Source organism: Callorhinus ursinus, unplaced genomic scaffold, assembly GCF_003265705.2.
Source record: "Callorhinus ursinus isolate GAN/ISIS: 27379988/994484 unplaced genomic scaffold, GSC_fseal_2.0 scaffold96, whole genome shotgun sequence".
NCBI lineage: Eukaryota > Metazoa > Chordata > Mammalia > Carnivora > Otariidae > Callorhinus > Callorhinus ursinus.
The window spans coordinates 1,468,809-1,482,886 of record NW_027397158.1 but is presented as its reverse complement, the minus strand read 5'-3'; the positions used below and the strand labels follow the sequence as shown (position 1 = coordinate 1,482,886).

Sequence of the window (14,078 nt, the reverse complement as noted above, 5' to 3'; positions counted from 1 at the left end):
TGGTGGGGGGCTTGCAGAGAAGGGAGCCAGGCCCTGGGAGGAGGGGTTCCCAGGCACCCAATGTGGCCACAGCCAGGCCCCCTGCCCAGCCTTCCCCCAGAGATTTCCCGCGTGGTGGGGTCAGAGCAAGGAGACAGCTCTGGCCGTCGGCTTCCCGCAGCTCCCACACGTCCACATCCCTGTCACTGGGCGCGCCTCCCCACCGTCCGAGCAGCAGTGGCACGTGGGCTTATGCTGCCCCTCGGTTTCTGGTGATTTCTTGAAGGCATCTTCTGTGGGGTCGCCGGACATGAGAGGCACAGAGCACAGGAGTTAAATCACTGCCCCTCGTCCCCCGGGTCCCGGGGGCTGCCCTCCTGACACCGGGCCCATCGCTGCCCAGGGGCCCTGCGGGTCTGCTCCCCCGCAGGCGGCCTCTCCCAGCGGCCCCAGTGCGGCCCTCCCACACGTGGCTTCTGTGGTCTGGGGAGGACACGCAGGCCGTGCCGCCTGCCCAGGAGCCTGGGGCGGGGGGGCTCGCTGCGCGGCCAGCTGCCTCCACTCGCAGAGACCGGCTCTGGCATAAAGGCCATCACCCCCCCCACCTGCACCGCTCCATCAAGCCGAGGACGCGTGGGACTACACGTGGGAGGTCACAGGGCAGCCGACAGCAGGGGTGACGGCACCGGGGTGATGGAGGGCACTGAGGAGGCGCTGGGCAGGAAGCAGCAGACCTCCCTGTGGAAGGAACACGTGTGGTGGTGGCTGGGGTGGGAGGGTTCATCTGTCTGCTGCGGGCTACTGTCCAGGTGTCTGTGGACACTTGGGGTCCCCCAAGGAGAAGCAGGTGCGTGGCCGGCCAGCACTGTCACCTGGAAGGTGGCCACCCCCAGCCAGCGGCAGAGGCAACAGGGAGCAGAGAGCTCCGCCATGAAGCTTTGCAAGGCAAGAAGGAGGCTCGGGGGGCCACGGCCCAAGGTGGGGCCCGGCAGGGGCAGCGGGGAGAGGGGGGCTCCAAGGGTCTCAGATCCAACCCCTCGGTTACATGGCCTCCACCTCTGTCCCATGGTCATGGGGCACAGACACACAGACAGTGAGTGGTAGCCAGGGGCGCTCCCCCCATGGGCAGCAGTCCGCAGTTCTGGATGGCGCCTGAGCCTGAGTGTCCAGAGGAGGCTGTATTTTAATATAACTGCAGAGTGCGCGGCCTGCTTCCTGTCCAGCCCCTGCAAGGGACACGCCCGACAGAGGCCGTGAACCCGGGTCAGCTGAACCGTGGCTGCCGGCAGGAGCCACTCCTCTCCTGGAGCAATCGCCCACCCTCCCGTCGGACGGTCACGGAGGACAGTTGGCTCTGCAGGGGAGGCATGTCCCCAGGGAACAGAGTCACTGAAGAGCACAGACAGACAGCCGCTCAGATCCCAGAGCCAGTTAGGGTGGGATGGCTGCCTGGAGGCCCTGAGGGGCTGGCACAGAGGCAGGCCGTTCCTCTCCTCTGGGGTTGCCCTGTGTGTGACCCGTCTTCAGAGGACATGTCAGGGGCACGTGTCCCATCCACGGCAGGCCCAGCCGCACCCGCCCCTGTCCTGTCTGTCAGGGCGAGTACAAGAAACCCGACCAAGGGCCGAAGTGGCCAGCCTTCACACCAGGAAGCCAGTACTTCCGAGCGAGTTTTGAGGCCCCTTCCCCTCTCGGGAATCCAGTGTGGCAAATTCTGGTGCCCCTGGGGCCAGTGGCGGACGGAAAGAAGTGAGGCCACTCTCTTACCCTGGGTCAGGACCAGCCACGGTCTTCCCTGAACCCTGCCCTGCCCATCCCACAGAGATGCTGCCTGCATGGTAAGGACCTCTAGCACACCCTCCATCCATTCCAGAACATTCCCCAGGGGCCACGCCCAGGCCCAGGGCTGCCCTGTCCTGAGGGCTCTCCTTCTTGTCCATTGATGGCCCAGGACCAGGGGCCACGAGCATGGACTCCAAGCAGTGAGACCTTGGGGTTACGGGCAGGGCCCAACCCCCAAGGGGCTGGGCTTCTCCCTGGAGGAAAGGGTACAGGGGTGGGGGCAAAGGCTGGTCTGTGTTGGGCTTCTCTGCACAGCCTGGGGCGTTAAGGGGGAGAACAGGCCAAGGTGAACGCTGGGGAGGGGGTGGGGGCCCGAGGCACAGGCAGGATGCCCCTCCCACCATGGGGCAGCGACTCTCCTGGACTCTTGGGAGTGGCCACAGATAATCACGCCAGTCCCGTCAGCCCCCTCACGCCCCACCATTACACAAATGCCCCACAGTGAGTTCCCCAGGCAGGAACTCTCACCAGAGGCAGGCCACACCCTCTATGCCCCCAGAGCCCAGCTCGTTGGGGTCAGATGAGGCCCAGCCTCTGAGCAATAGGGAATGCTGCCCCCCGCCCCGCTCTGTCTCCCCGAGGACACCTGCCTCACACCTCTCCCAAGCTCCTCGGGCTATAGACAGCCTTGGGTGCTGGGAGGTGCCCAACCACACAGCATGTGTCCCCTGGGCTCTGAATCTGTGCCTTCAGAAGCTGGAGGTTATTGCTGGTCCAGAGGGGCCCGGGGCAGGAGGACTGGCTATAGGGCGTGTGCGCTGACGTGTCCAATGAGCCCCATGCCAGCCCCGGATGCCCAGTGGGACTGTGTCCAGCTGGGGAGCCTGGCCCATGCCTGCGTGGGGCACTCCGGAGGCTGTCCTCCCGGGGGACAGCAGGCAGAGGCCCTGAGGGTACCAGAACAGAGCACAGGCACTTCTCGGAGACACTTCTTTTGAGCACAGGTGACCCTGTCTTGAATTTCCACTTTGAGGAGACAGCCTGGCGCCTAGCAGTACCTCAGCAGCGCTCCCACCAAGGAACCCCTCACTACAGGTCCCTCCTGGCCTTGCCCCGGTGGGCTGCCCCCCATCCTCCCGGGATGCCCCAGAGGAGCCCAGGCTCTGGGAGTCTCGGGGGACATCCCCAGAGTCCCTACACTGGCCTCTACTCGTTTGAGGGGCAGTCATTCCTGGCCGCTGGGCCCCTCTCCAGCAGCTGCCTCTGTTCAAGAGGGACTCCGCAGGGAGAGGTCCAGCTTGGAATGAGGCGTGGGGAGGGGACACTGGCCCGACTGGATGCCCAGTGCCAGACTCAGTCCAGAGGCCCCAGAAGGCCCCTGCTGAGAGGGATGCAGGTCTGTGCCTGTCCCTCACCTTGCCCAGCCCCTGGGCCTGGGTCCCACCACCCCAGTGAGTGAGCTCTGAGAGTCCCTGCCTGTCCTTTATGTGGCTCTGGGAAGCTTTCAGTGACAGGAGTAGGGCGAGTGTGACACAAATCACATGTGGAGTCGATTATCCTGCGGGGGGACTCCAGAGGGAAGCGTCCAAGCACAAGGTTAGGATGAGGGGGGTCTCCTTTGGTCCTTGGGCAGGTGCTTTCTTCTCACCAGGCCTCAGTCTACCCATCTGCTGGACGCCAGCCCGCTACTGACCTCTGAGTTCTTTTCTAGATGTTAGAAAAGAAAGCCAGTTTATGATTCTCCCTCAGGGGGAAGCTGGTGTGCGGCCCCCAAACACACAGTCCTCCCAGGGAGAACCCCAGAAGGCTGGGAGCCCTTTCCCACAGGTGCGGGGTGAGGGGGAGGTCTGGGGGAGAGCCAGCCCCCTCCTGGGTGTGTCGCTCAGGGGGACAGCTTCACCCAGGACGCCTCCGGGTCTCCAGGAAACCGCTTCCAGACAACAGCGTTCCTTAGACCCCATGGCAGCAAGGCCTGCACTCCTGTTTCCAGGGAAACTCAATCCTCAGCGTCGCGGTTGCCCCAGCAACGCCCCGGGCTAAGCTGGCGGCTTGGTGGCCAGCCCAGAGGGGGCAGCTGGGCACTCTGACGGAGGAGCCAGGTGTGGTGCTGGAGCACCGAAGCAGGTCCTGGCTCGGCCAGGGTGCCAGGAGGACACTCACCGGGCAGCCAAGCCCCGGCTTACTCCCGAGTCCCGTGCTCCGGTCCGAGATGAGTTCTGCCTCCAGCGAGCCCGGTGATGGGGATGCCACTGCAAAGCAGACCCCACTGGGGCTGGACACCGTGATCCAGGTCAGTGGGGTGCCCGCCCTCCAGCACCCTCCTGGGAGTAGGCTCAAGGGCACCTTGGGGGGTGCACGGAGAGGCCACACCTCCCCAGCTCCAAGGGGCACTTGAGTGCTCACATGGTCAGCATGAGCACGCACATGCGCACATGCACGCACACACAAGTGCAGCATCAGCTCAGGAGAGGGGCCTGGGGAGAGACCGGACTGGGCATGGGGAGACCTGAGCCCAGCACCCAGCCGCCCCATCCATGCCTGCATGAGCTCAGGCCGTCAGCCCCCTTCTCTGAGCCTCAGGCTCGCAGCCTGCACACTGCAGGTGGGGAGGGACAGGCGACTCTTCCAAACTGGGGTCCCACGTGCTGGGATCCCACTCACTGCTTTCTTCGTGGCCGAGTGTGGGAGCTGCCATTGCTGGGCGGATGTGGTTCATCCCAGTATCTATTCTCTGACTTCCAGAACTTTCCCGTGTGCATAACAGCAACAACAGTGAGGACCGAGAACTCTCCCCATGCCCCTCTCTCCTTCACTCCCTACTTCCCAGAGTCAACCCAGTGCCCGGCCCCGCCATCCCACCCCCTTAGGCGCCTACCACTGCCATCACTTGACTCTGGCCACCACGGGCGGGCAGTCCGCACCCTGACTGACCCCTCGGGGATCCCAGTGAACCCCCGATGCCCCGGCTGACTCAGTTGTTTATGAACCCAGTTCTTAGAACCTCGGACTGCGCTGTAGGGGGTTGACATGGCCCTATATAAACAGCACAGGTGACCAGAGAAGAGTAATTGCCCACAGTTGTTGCCACATGATTAAATGACATGGTGGAGCCACCTTCCACACGCACACGCACACGCACACACGTGCACATACACACTGATGCCTACACAGGGTGCAATGTGATGGGACGGGACCCTTGAACCAGGTGACACAAGACAGAACAAGGGCCTGGGTGGGTGACTTTGTCCAGCTCCCAAGGGGTGTCAGTTCTCTGGTGGAGAGAAGGAGATGGAGGGAGGGCAGGCTTGCACACTAGTTTCAAGACACTTTCAGCCAGGCATCCCAGAGGATCATCCTCTCTGGATTCCAGGAAAATAGAGGCTTGAGGGCTGAAGCACGTTGCTATGGCTACCAGCGTTTGCGGGAGAGACGCCGGCTGGGGCCATTGTCTGGCAGTGGGCCATTGCTTGGCAGACAAGGCTGCCCCCAAATCCCACTGTCTGTGGGAAACTGTCACTGAAAGTCACAAGGAGTCCCAGCCGAGGTCCGCGCTGCCCACCCAGCCAACACCTGTTATTTGCATTGTGGTGATGGAGATCTGGGTGCCATCACCCCGGGGGTGAGTAGGCAGGCAGGCGCCAAGAGATGCCCAGATAAGCCTGTCCAGACAGGGAGGCAGGGCCACAGGGCTCCTCCAGCCCATCCAGCTGCAGACAGGGAAACTGAGGGGCCTGGGCAGGGTGTGGCTTGCAGATGGGACCAGGCCTGATGGTACTCCCCACGCCTGGACAAGTGCCCCTGCAGCCTCTGCACGGCACACCCCAGAGCACCCAGCCCCTGGCCTCCCCCTCAGAGCTGGGTTCTCAGGGGGTCCGGACCTAGAGCAGACAGAAAGGCGGACGCAAGGAAGAGCCCCGGGCGGGGAGGGCAACGCCAGGGGGCCTGGGATTCTGGATTCGGTCCCCTTAAAAGCTACCGAAATAGACTCTCTTTCAGGTGTAGGTTCTGATTAATGATAATTTCCTAGGAATTTGTCCACATATCTAAATTTTCAAATTTACTGATAGAAGTTGTTCCCAATATCTTCTCGCTGTTGTTTTGATGTTTGAGGATCTGAAGCAGGTGGCCGCCGGATCCTGGAGTTGAGGGGTGGGAGACCCAGGTATTCCTGTGTGACATTCAGGGGATCAGGGCAGGCCGAGAGGAGTCGGGCACCCTGAGCGATACCCATTTTGCTTTTCTGATTTCAGCCACTGGTTGATCCTCTTTACAGTATTTTTACCTTCTATTTCATTATTGTATAGATTTATTATGCCTTTGCTTTTCAGTTCTTTGGGTTTATTGCTCATCTAATTTTTTGAGATGTGTGCTTATCTCATTAATTTGCAGGCTTCTTTTTAAAAAAATTTTTTTTTAATGAGGCACCTGGGTAGCTCAGTCAGTTGAGTGTCCGACTCTTGGTTTCAGCTCGGGTCATGATCTTGCAGTCGTGGGATCGAGGCCGGCATTGGGCTCCGTGCTCAGTGCAGAGTCTGCCTCAGATGCTCTCTCCCTCTGCCTGTGCTCACCCACTCTGTCTCTCTCTCCGCACACATGCGTGTGCACGCTCTCTCTCTCTCTCTAATAGGTAGATAAATAAAATCTTAAAAAAATGTTTAACTTCTTTTAAAAAGGTGGCAAAAAATATATATACATCAAATTTACCATTTTAATCATTTTTAAGTGTGTGGTTCAGTGGCATTAAGCCCATTGACATTTATATACAACCATCACCACCATCATCTCCAGAACTTTCTCACCTTCTCAAACTGAAACTCTGTCCCCATGAAACACAGACTCCCCAGCCCCACCCCAGCCCCTGGTGCCCACCCTTCTGCTCTCTGCCTCCATGAATCTGGCCACTCTCAGGACCTCAGAGGTGGACTTGGACAATATCTCTCCTTCTGTCCCCGATCCGTTTCACCCAGTGCGATGTCCCCCGGGTTCATCCATGTGCTAGCCGCGGCCAGAATGTCCTTCCTTTGCGAGGCCGAATCACTCCCTTGTGTGGATGGACCACATCGTGTTTCTCCGCTCACCTGTTCATGGACCGTTGGGTTGTTTCCACCTTTGGGCTGTTGTGAATACGCTGCTGTGGACATTGGTGTGCAAATCTGTGTTTCAGTCCCTGCCTTCACTTCTTTTGGGGATACACCCAGAAGTGGGGTTGCTGGGTCCTATGGTAACTTCTTATTTAATGTGAGGAACCACCCTACTGTTTTCCATAACAACTGTATCATTTCACATCCCCATTTTCTTTTTCTTCTTTTTTTAAGGTATGCTTTTCTTTCTAAACAACGCGTTAGCTACATCCCATACATTTTGATATAATAATTTTCGTTATTATCCAGTTCAAACTGTTTCCTAATTTCCATTGTGATTCTATCCATGGGTCATCTAGAGGTATAAATACCCTAATTTCCAGACATGTAGAGATTTTCAAATTGTTTTCTACACCTCGTTTGAGTATATTGTGCTCAGAGGTTTTGTTTGGAACATCTTAGAGTGGACAAGCCTATTAGCATCCAAGTGGGGATGGGAGGGAGGTAAGTGGATATACGGACCTGACCTCAGGGAAGAGCTCCATGCTGGAAATAGACATGTGGGGTTGCTGGCATGTGCGTAGCTGGGCGAGTGTATATAGAAAGAGGAGCTGGAGCACTCCCACACTTACAGGTGGGAGAAGCAAGAAGGAACCAGCCAAGGAGACCAAGACAGGGGGCCAACGAGATGAGAACAACTGGGGGTGGTGTCAGGAGGCGAATGTTTCAGGGAGGAGGTGGTGACCCCCATGCTGCTAAGACATCAAGCAAGAGGGAGACCATGGACCACTGGGTTTAGCAACATGGAGGTCACAGGTGACCTTGACTGCAAGGGTACCTCATGGGGCATGTGGGAGCAACACTTTTTTAAAGAGGGTTATAAATTAAAACAGTTTGTGTCAAAAAGCAGGGTCTGAAAGAGAGAGAAAAACCACTGATACATAAGAAGAAGGAAGGCTTGCTGGACAACGTGTTAGGTACATGACAGAAGATGAGGTGGGATGGGAACTGAGGGGGCCACCCATGCGACTATAGGATGCTTGAGAGCATCCTGGTGCGGCAAGCCCTCCTCACGCACTTGCCAAGGGCCAAGCCCTGTGCTATTTCCAAGCCAGCCAAGGACAGAGGCACTGGCCCATCTCCGAATCTTCCATCCATTTGCCCTGATGCAGCCAAGGTCATGTCAGACCGGGTCAGATTAAGCAGTTATGCTAATCAAATGGGCCACATCCCCCTCCTCCTCATTCAGAAACCCCGCTCTCCCTGCTGCCACACCATGGTCCATAGCCATCCAAGGCTCCCACAGCGTCTGCCTCTCCTGCCTCGTTGCCCCCCACCCCTGCACCCTCCTCCCCCAGGCCCCATGCCGACGTTGAGAACCCACTACTCCCACTCTTCCCTCCACCTGGACACCTGACCTGTGCCTCCGCTATAGCTGCTGGGCCCTTGCTTGTCCTGCCACCTCCTCCAGGAAGCCTGTGTGCGCACCACGAACACAGGAGCAAACAAGACCAACAGGGCCCTTGCCCTTCCGAGAGTTCCTTAATATAAATCATTTTGTAGTTACTGATGCACACCTTAGGCTGGGTTTTCCGCCGTTCACACGGTGACCTGTACCAAGCACTGATCATGCTGGGGACTCAGAGATAAATGACAAGTTGTTCCCCTCACCCCCAAATGCCTGTTCAATGCCTGGCCCGGATCTCCCATTTATTATGAGTTGAGGATCAAACTGCCCCCCGTAAGAAGCAGGACCCTGCTCCTGGGGTGACACCCAGGGCCCCAGCAGGCTCCACAAATGCACAGAAATCTGAACTGGCCAGTGCTAAGACAGAGCAGCCAGGGGCCAGGTGTTACCGCAGACACAGAGGAGCTCTTTTTCCTCAGGAAACGGAGCCTGGCAGGCCACCAGCCCGGCCAGGGCCCTCTCTGCAGCAGGCCAAGCCACGGAAGGATGGCAAGCAGACGTCCGGTAGCTGGCCTTGGCTGCAGACCCTGTCCTCGGATGTGTCCTCCCCAGCTGTGCCCGCTCCTGGCGAGGGCCAAAGCCTGCTGCCGAGGAAGGCAGGGGGGCCTGTGGGAGGGCCCGAGTGGGCAGACAGGGAGGAGCACAGGGGGCGGCAGCCATGTGGGGCCAGGTTCTCAGTTCCTCTGCCATCTGCCTGGGCTCAGGGATGTGCCACACCGGGCAGGACACCTGAGGCCAGTGTGCCTGCTGAGTCCGTCTCCTGCCACGGGGAAGGTGCCGGGACCCACAGGCGGGTCAGTCCTAACACTACCTTTTGTGGGTGCGTGACCTTGGGGGAGCCTCCTCGCCCATAGAGTGAACAGGAAACCTGCCCTTTGGGGTCACGACAGCGGGAGTGACGATGTTCGCTAAGAAATCCTCAGCGGGGAATGCCCCGCCTCACTTCACTCCTGCGGGCTGGCGACCTTCCCTTCTCCATGGCGCGGGTCAGCCCCCGTAGCCACAGCCTCCTGCAGTACCGCTGGCAGCCACACAGCGGCACTGTGGGAGCTCGGCCACCCAACGCAGCAGCCGGCCAGTCCACAGGCGGAGGGGCCCAGGACAGCTCCTGGACTCGCACTCCCTCACTCGGCCTGCTCCTGCCCCGGGAGGCTGCAGCCTGTGACCTGGCTGAGCGGGGATCGTCCACTGGACGCTCTGTCCCGGGGTGATTTTGATCAGAGGTTCGGGTGCCCCTCCCTCCCTACCACTGGGCTCATTGAACGCACTCTGGGGCACCCAAGGGTCTCCCTAGGTCGGGGGTGGGGGAGCCTGACCTTCCATCCCGAAGATGCCAGGCTCCTCTTGCGAGCCCATCCTTCCCTCCTCCTGGGTAATAGGCGGTCTGCGTCTGGTGCCCCTAGGAGCCTGGACGCCCAGGGGGAGCCACTCGGGGACTTACTGATGCTGCTCCCCAGCAAGAGGAAGTAGTGAACTTGCTCTGTGTCATTTCCATTCCTGACCTACAAGGCCACCTGCCCTCCCGAGCCACCTCCTGTCCCACGGACTCCACACCCCACCCTCCCCAGAGGCGCAGCACCCCCAGGGCTCTGGGATGCCCCCTCCCATTTCACAGATGAGGACCTGAGGCAGGAGACACACCCAGGGTCATGCGGTGCACTGGCTGCGGCAGCACAGGGACCCCAGCCCAATTCAAAAGGGGAGTCCTGCTCTGATCTGGGTGGGGTAGATAGGGGAGCCCACGTTCCTCCGTGCGCAGCCTCTCCCCTCCACACAGCCGCAATGGGGAGGGGTGACCATGACCAAGGGGTGCCTGGCCCCTTTGGCAGAGATCTGCTTCCACGGGCCGTGCCACACAGGGACTGGGACCTCGCAGTGGCCTTTAGCGCAAGTTGAGCTGAGGAGGGCGCTGGAGGCAGGAGGAAGGGATAGGGCTGCGTTCAACCGTGAGTCTGGGGTCTTTGGGGAAACAGATGTCCAGTCCTCCTCCGAGGGGCTGAGAGTCCCGGGGCGGGGGGTAGCCTTCTGGAAGCCTCCCTGTGCACTGCCCCGACACGCAGACTCCCCCCCCCCCCCCCCCCCCCGGCCCGCAGAGGAGGCGACCCGCCCGGACCTGCAGGGCCGCAAGTGGCGGCCAGGGGCTGCAGACAGGAAGGTCTCGGGGCGGAGTGAGCAGCCTCTCTGGGCCAGACTCAAGGCGGCCGGGAACAGGCGGCGAGCCGCGGGGTCCTGCCCGGAGGTCCGCGAGGCCCCCGCGACCCGCCCCGGATGGAGACCAGGCCTCTCTCCTGGCCCCGCCCCCCACTCCTGGCTCTTCCCCTTCCCCTCCCGGCCCCTCCCCCTCCCGGCCCCCCCTTCCCCCTCCTGCCCCTGCCCCTCCAGGGCCTGCTCCTTCCCCGCCCTCAACACCCCACGGCCCCTCCCCTCCGAGCGCCCCCCGCCGCGCCCCCTCGGCTCCAGCTGGGCCGTGGCCCATCGCAGGCACCCGGCCACAGCTGGAACCCATTACGCCCCCAGCGCCTCTTGGGACGTCTCGGCTAATAAGTGACCCTCTGTAAATGTTAGGAATGAGTCAAGTTTATGCCGCGCTGCTTCAGCCTTCCCGTTAGCGGGTGGCGCCTCGGATGCCCGAGGGAGTGGGGAGGGTGGGGGAGGACGAAGGGGCAGAGTCGTTGCTGGCCTCGGAGGGAGAGCTTCCTGGAGTTCATTGTTCCTACAGCGGGGCCGGGGTGGGTCTCACTACCCCTCTGAGCCTCAGTTTCCCCGCGTGCAAATACAGGGTTCAGGGCAGACAATGGCTGAGCCCCTTTCGCCGCCTTTCCTCCCAGGAGGACATTAGGCGGGGTTGATGGTCTTGGCACTCGTGCCTTGCTTGGCCCAGAAAGGGTAGCAGGCACATCCTCCCCCGCCCGGAGACAGGCTGCTCACCTCCCACCCGGAGTAATACTGAAGGGGGTCATGGGGGGGTGTTGGGGCATGGCGCCTTCCCAAGGCCCCCTGCTGACTCAAATTCAAGCATCACTGTGCGAAGTAAGGCTGCAGCCTGAAGAAGGGCTGGGTCCCAGGTGAACCAGGACTAGGGTTCTCACCCCAGGGGGAGGGCAGTGGAAGTTGGTTCGTGGTATTTGCTCAGTGACCGTCCAGCACCTGGGCTGGGGATCAGAATGGGGCCTCACCAGGTGTCATGCAGGAACCCAGGTCTCGGGGCGGGGGCAGGGGGTGGTGACTCTTGGCATTCTGGTCCAGATGGAACCTGCCTTGTGTCCAGGGAGAATTTGAGGCGTGTGTGCAGAAGATGCCAGGCTGGGATCTCAGGAAGGAAGAACAGAGAGAATGTACCAGGGCAACGGGGTGGGCAGAACAGGGGTACGCCCAGGAAGCCCTCCACCCCCACCAGCCAGGGGCTGAGGGTCAGAGCCAGGTGGAGCCGTCTGAACCTGGAAAGGCTTCAGGGAGAGCTGGGAGGAAATCAGAGGAGGGAGGGGACAGGCGGTAGGAGGCGGTTCAGTGGTCCCTCACCCGGACCCTGGGCTGGGAGGGAGATTTGGGGTCACAGGGCGAGGGAGCAGGTTCTGAGGGACCCCAGGGGAGGGGGATCCCGGGGAGCCCAGAGGAGGGGTGAGTTTCAGAAGTCTGGGACTGGGTGGGCTGTGATAGGAGCACCCCGGTTTGCGGCCCTGGAGAGTCACTGTCTCAGGATCCCCTGGGAAGCACCCGGTGGTCTTGTCACACCAAGCGCTCTCACATCAAGAGTGAAGTGCTGCTTCACAGGCCCCTGAATGTCGTTCCCATGGCCAGTGCCACAGTTAGGCCCAGCAAGAAGGGCCCTGCCTGGGCCCGGGGTCTAGAGGGCACCCCCCGGCCCTCCCCCAGCTCTGCCTACCTCATGATGCAAAGAATCCGCAGAACAAAAGCAATGTGCCAACTCAGAGCCCAAGACCTCCCAATACCAGTCTCTGACTATCCAGAACCCTGGGATTTCCTGCCCACTTCCAGGCCTGCTGAGACCTCTCCCACGGCAGGTCAGCTGCTCTGGACGGGCCAGGAAGGAGGGCTGTCCTCACTGCCCTCCCACAGCCCCTCCCATGGCTCCTGCTCTGCCCTCTCCCAGGGCCCCCTCGTGCCCTTCCTGGTGGACAGGGCAAAGCCCTGAGCAGCTGGCCGCCTCCAAAAAGGGAGGTGGGTGGGTGGGCCTAGACCCTTACAAGTTGTCAATCCCTCCCAGCAACCCCCACTGTGAAGGTGGCGAGACCGTGTGCTGCAGGTGGTTGGGAGGTCGGGTCCCAGGACCGGAGCAGGGGCACCTCCCTCCCGGTGCCTCTGGAGACACCCACTGTGAACACTCAGCCTGGCCCCCACAGAGGTGGAGCAGGGCCAGAGGGCAGGGCACAGTTACCAGCTAGGCTAGGTGTCCTCCGGGTCCCCAGTGCTCAGAGCACCGCCGGTTACTCTACGGGTAGAGAAACCAAGGCATGTGCTTTGGGTGGTAGCCTCAGGCAGTCCTCTGCAGAGCACTTGGCGGCTGGGCTGGGGAGCCCTGTGGTAGCCCCCACGGACCCCAATGGGCTCACTGTCCAGGAGGCTGCCAGCCCCAAGTGAGTCTGGATGGCTGTTTTTCAGAGGCTGGAGGACACTGTCTTGAGTCCCACGGCCAGCAGAGAAGACCGGGCCCTGACTGTACGTGGGGAAGGCCTGCAGGCTTTGCCCATGCCTGTACCTGCCCGAATCCGGGAGATCGTGGCTGGCAGCCTGCGGGACAAACCACACCAAGGTGACGGGCGGTGGTAGGGGTGACGATGGAGGTGGGGGTGGGTACCGGGGGGGCCACAGAGCCATCAGCTGGAGTCTAGCTTCCATGCGTCCCCTGCCCCTGCAGTGTCCCCCTCCGGGTTCCAAGCCCCACCTAGGCTGGCCCCTCCTGTCATCTTGCAGTGTGATGGGGCACGGAACCACGCCCTCCCCCGGGGTCACCCACAGGGGCACGTGTCCAGACTCACAGCATGCTTACCACGAGGCCACAGGGACTGTCCAGCGCTGCATTTGTGTTTGTGACACATTTGTGACCAGCCGTCGTGATTTCATCATATTTGGGTTTCATTAGATGAGTGAAAATCCTGAAGGTCAACACTCAGGAAGCACAGACACTGAGCAGGCCCCTTGCACCCTGCCCCAGACCTCTGCTCCCCCAGCCCGCAGGCCCCCCCACCCCCGCCCGGGACCTCTGCTCACCCTGCCTGCAGGCCCCCTGGGGCAGAGCGCTTTGCAGCTAAGGAACTGGCCCCAGGCTGGGTCCCTGCAGCAGTGCCACCCACTGGTCAGGCCACTTGGCCCTAGCTAGTGCTGGTGACTCCCTTGTGTGTGGGTCCCGACACCCCTTTCTATAGTAAGGGTCTGTCCAGGCTCCTGAGGGAACCAGTCACTCACGATAGGTGTGTGTTAAGGAAGAAGAAAGCCCACTGTGTACTTAGAAAAGCAACTCGCTATTCAGATGAGACCGCCTTACCCTGACTCAGCAGTTCTCCCTGCTTCACGGGGGGTGGGGGCCCCCAGTGTCCAGGCCACTCCCACACCCTCTGCTCTAATTGGTTTGGGGCTCCCTGGGGTTAAAGGTGAGGATGAGAGGTAAGGTGTCGGTGGCCCGCCCTCCGACAGGAGCGGGAGGGAGGCCTGGAGCATGAAGTCCACATCCCCCACACCAGGGTCCCGGGTCAGAGCTGGACCCTCCTGGAAGAGCGGGGGGCAGACCAGCAGTGGGAGCCCGGGGACTG

At 61.0% G+C, this 14,078-nt stretch overlaps 1 protein-coding gene across 1 annotated transcript in view; it reads left to right on the top strand.

Annotated features, from left to right (window-relative positions):
• The first annotated feature begins 3,865 nt into the window (after nucleotides 1-3,865).
• CROCC2 (ciliary rootlet coiled-coil, rootletin family member 2) overlaps nucleotides 3,866-14,078 on the top strand; it is a 64,145-nt gene continuing 53,932 nt past the window's right edge. Inside the window, exons 1-2 of the mRNA XM_073888826.1 lie at nucleotides 3,866-4,051; nucleotides 12,931-13,081. Coding sequence (XP_073744927.1) covers nucleotides 3,971-4,051; nucleotides 12,931-13,081 — 232 coding nt within the window. The 5' untranslated portion in view covers nucleotides 3,866-3,970. The remainder of the gene's footprint in view (nucleotides 4,052-12,930; nucleotides 13,082-14,078) is intronic.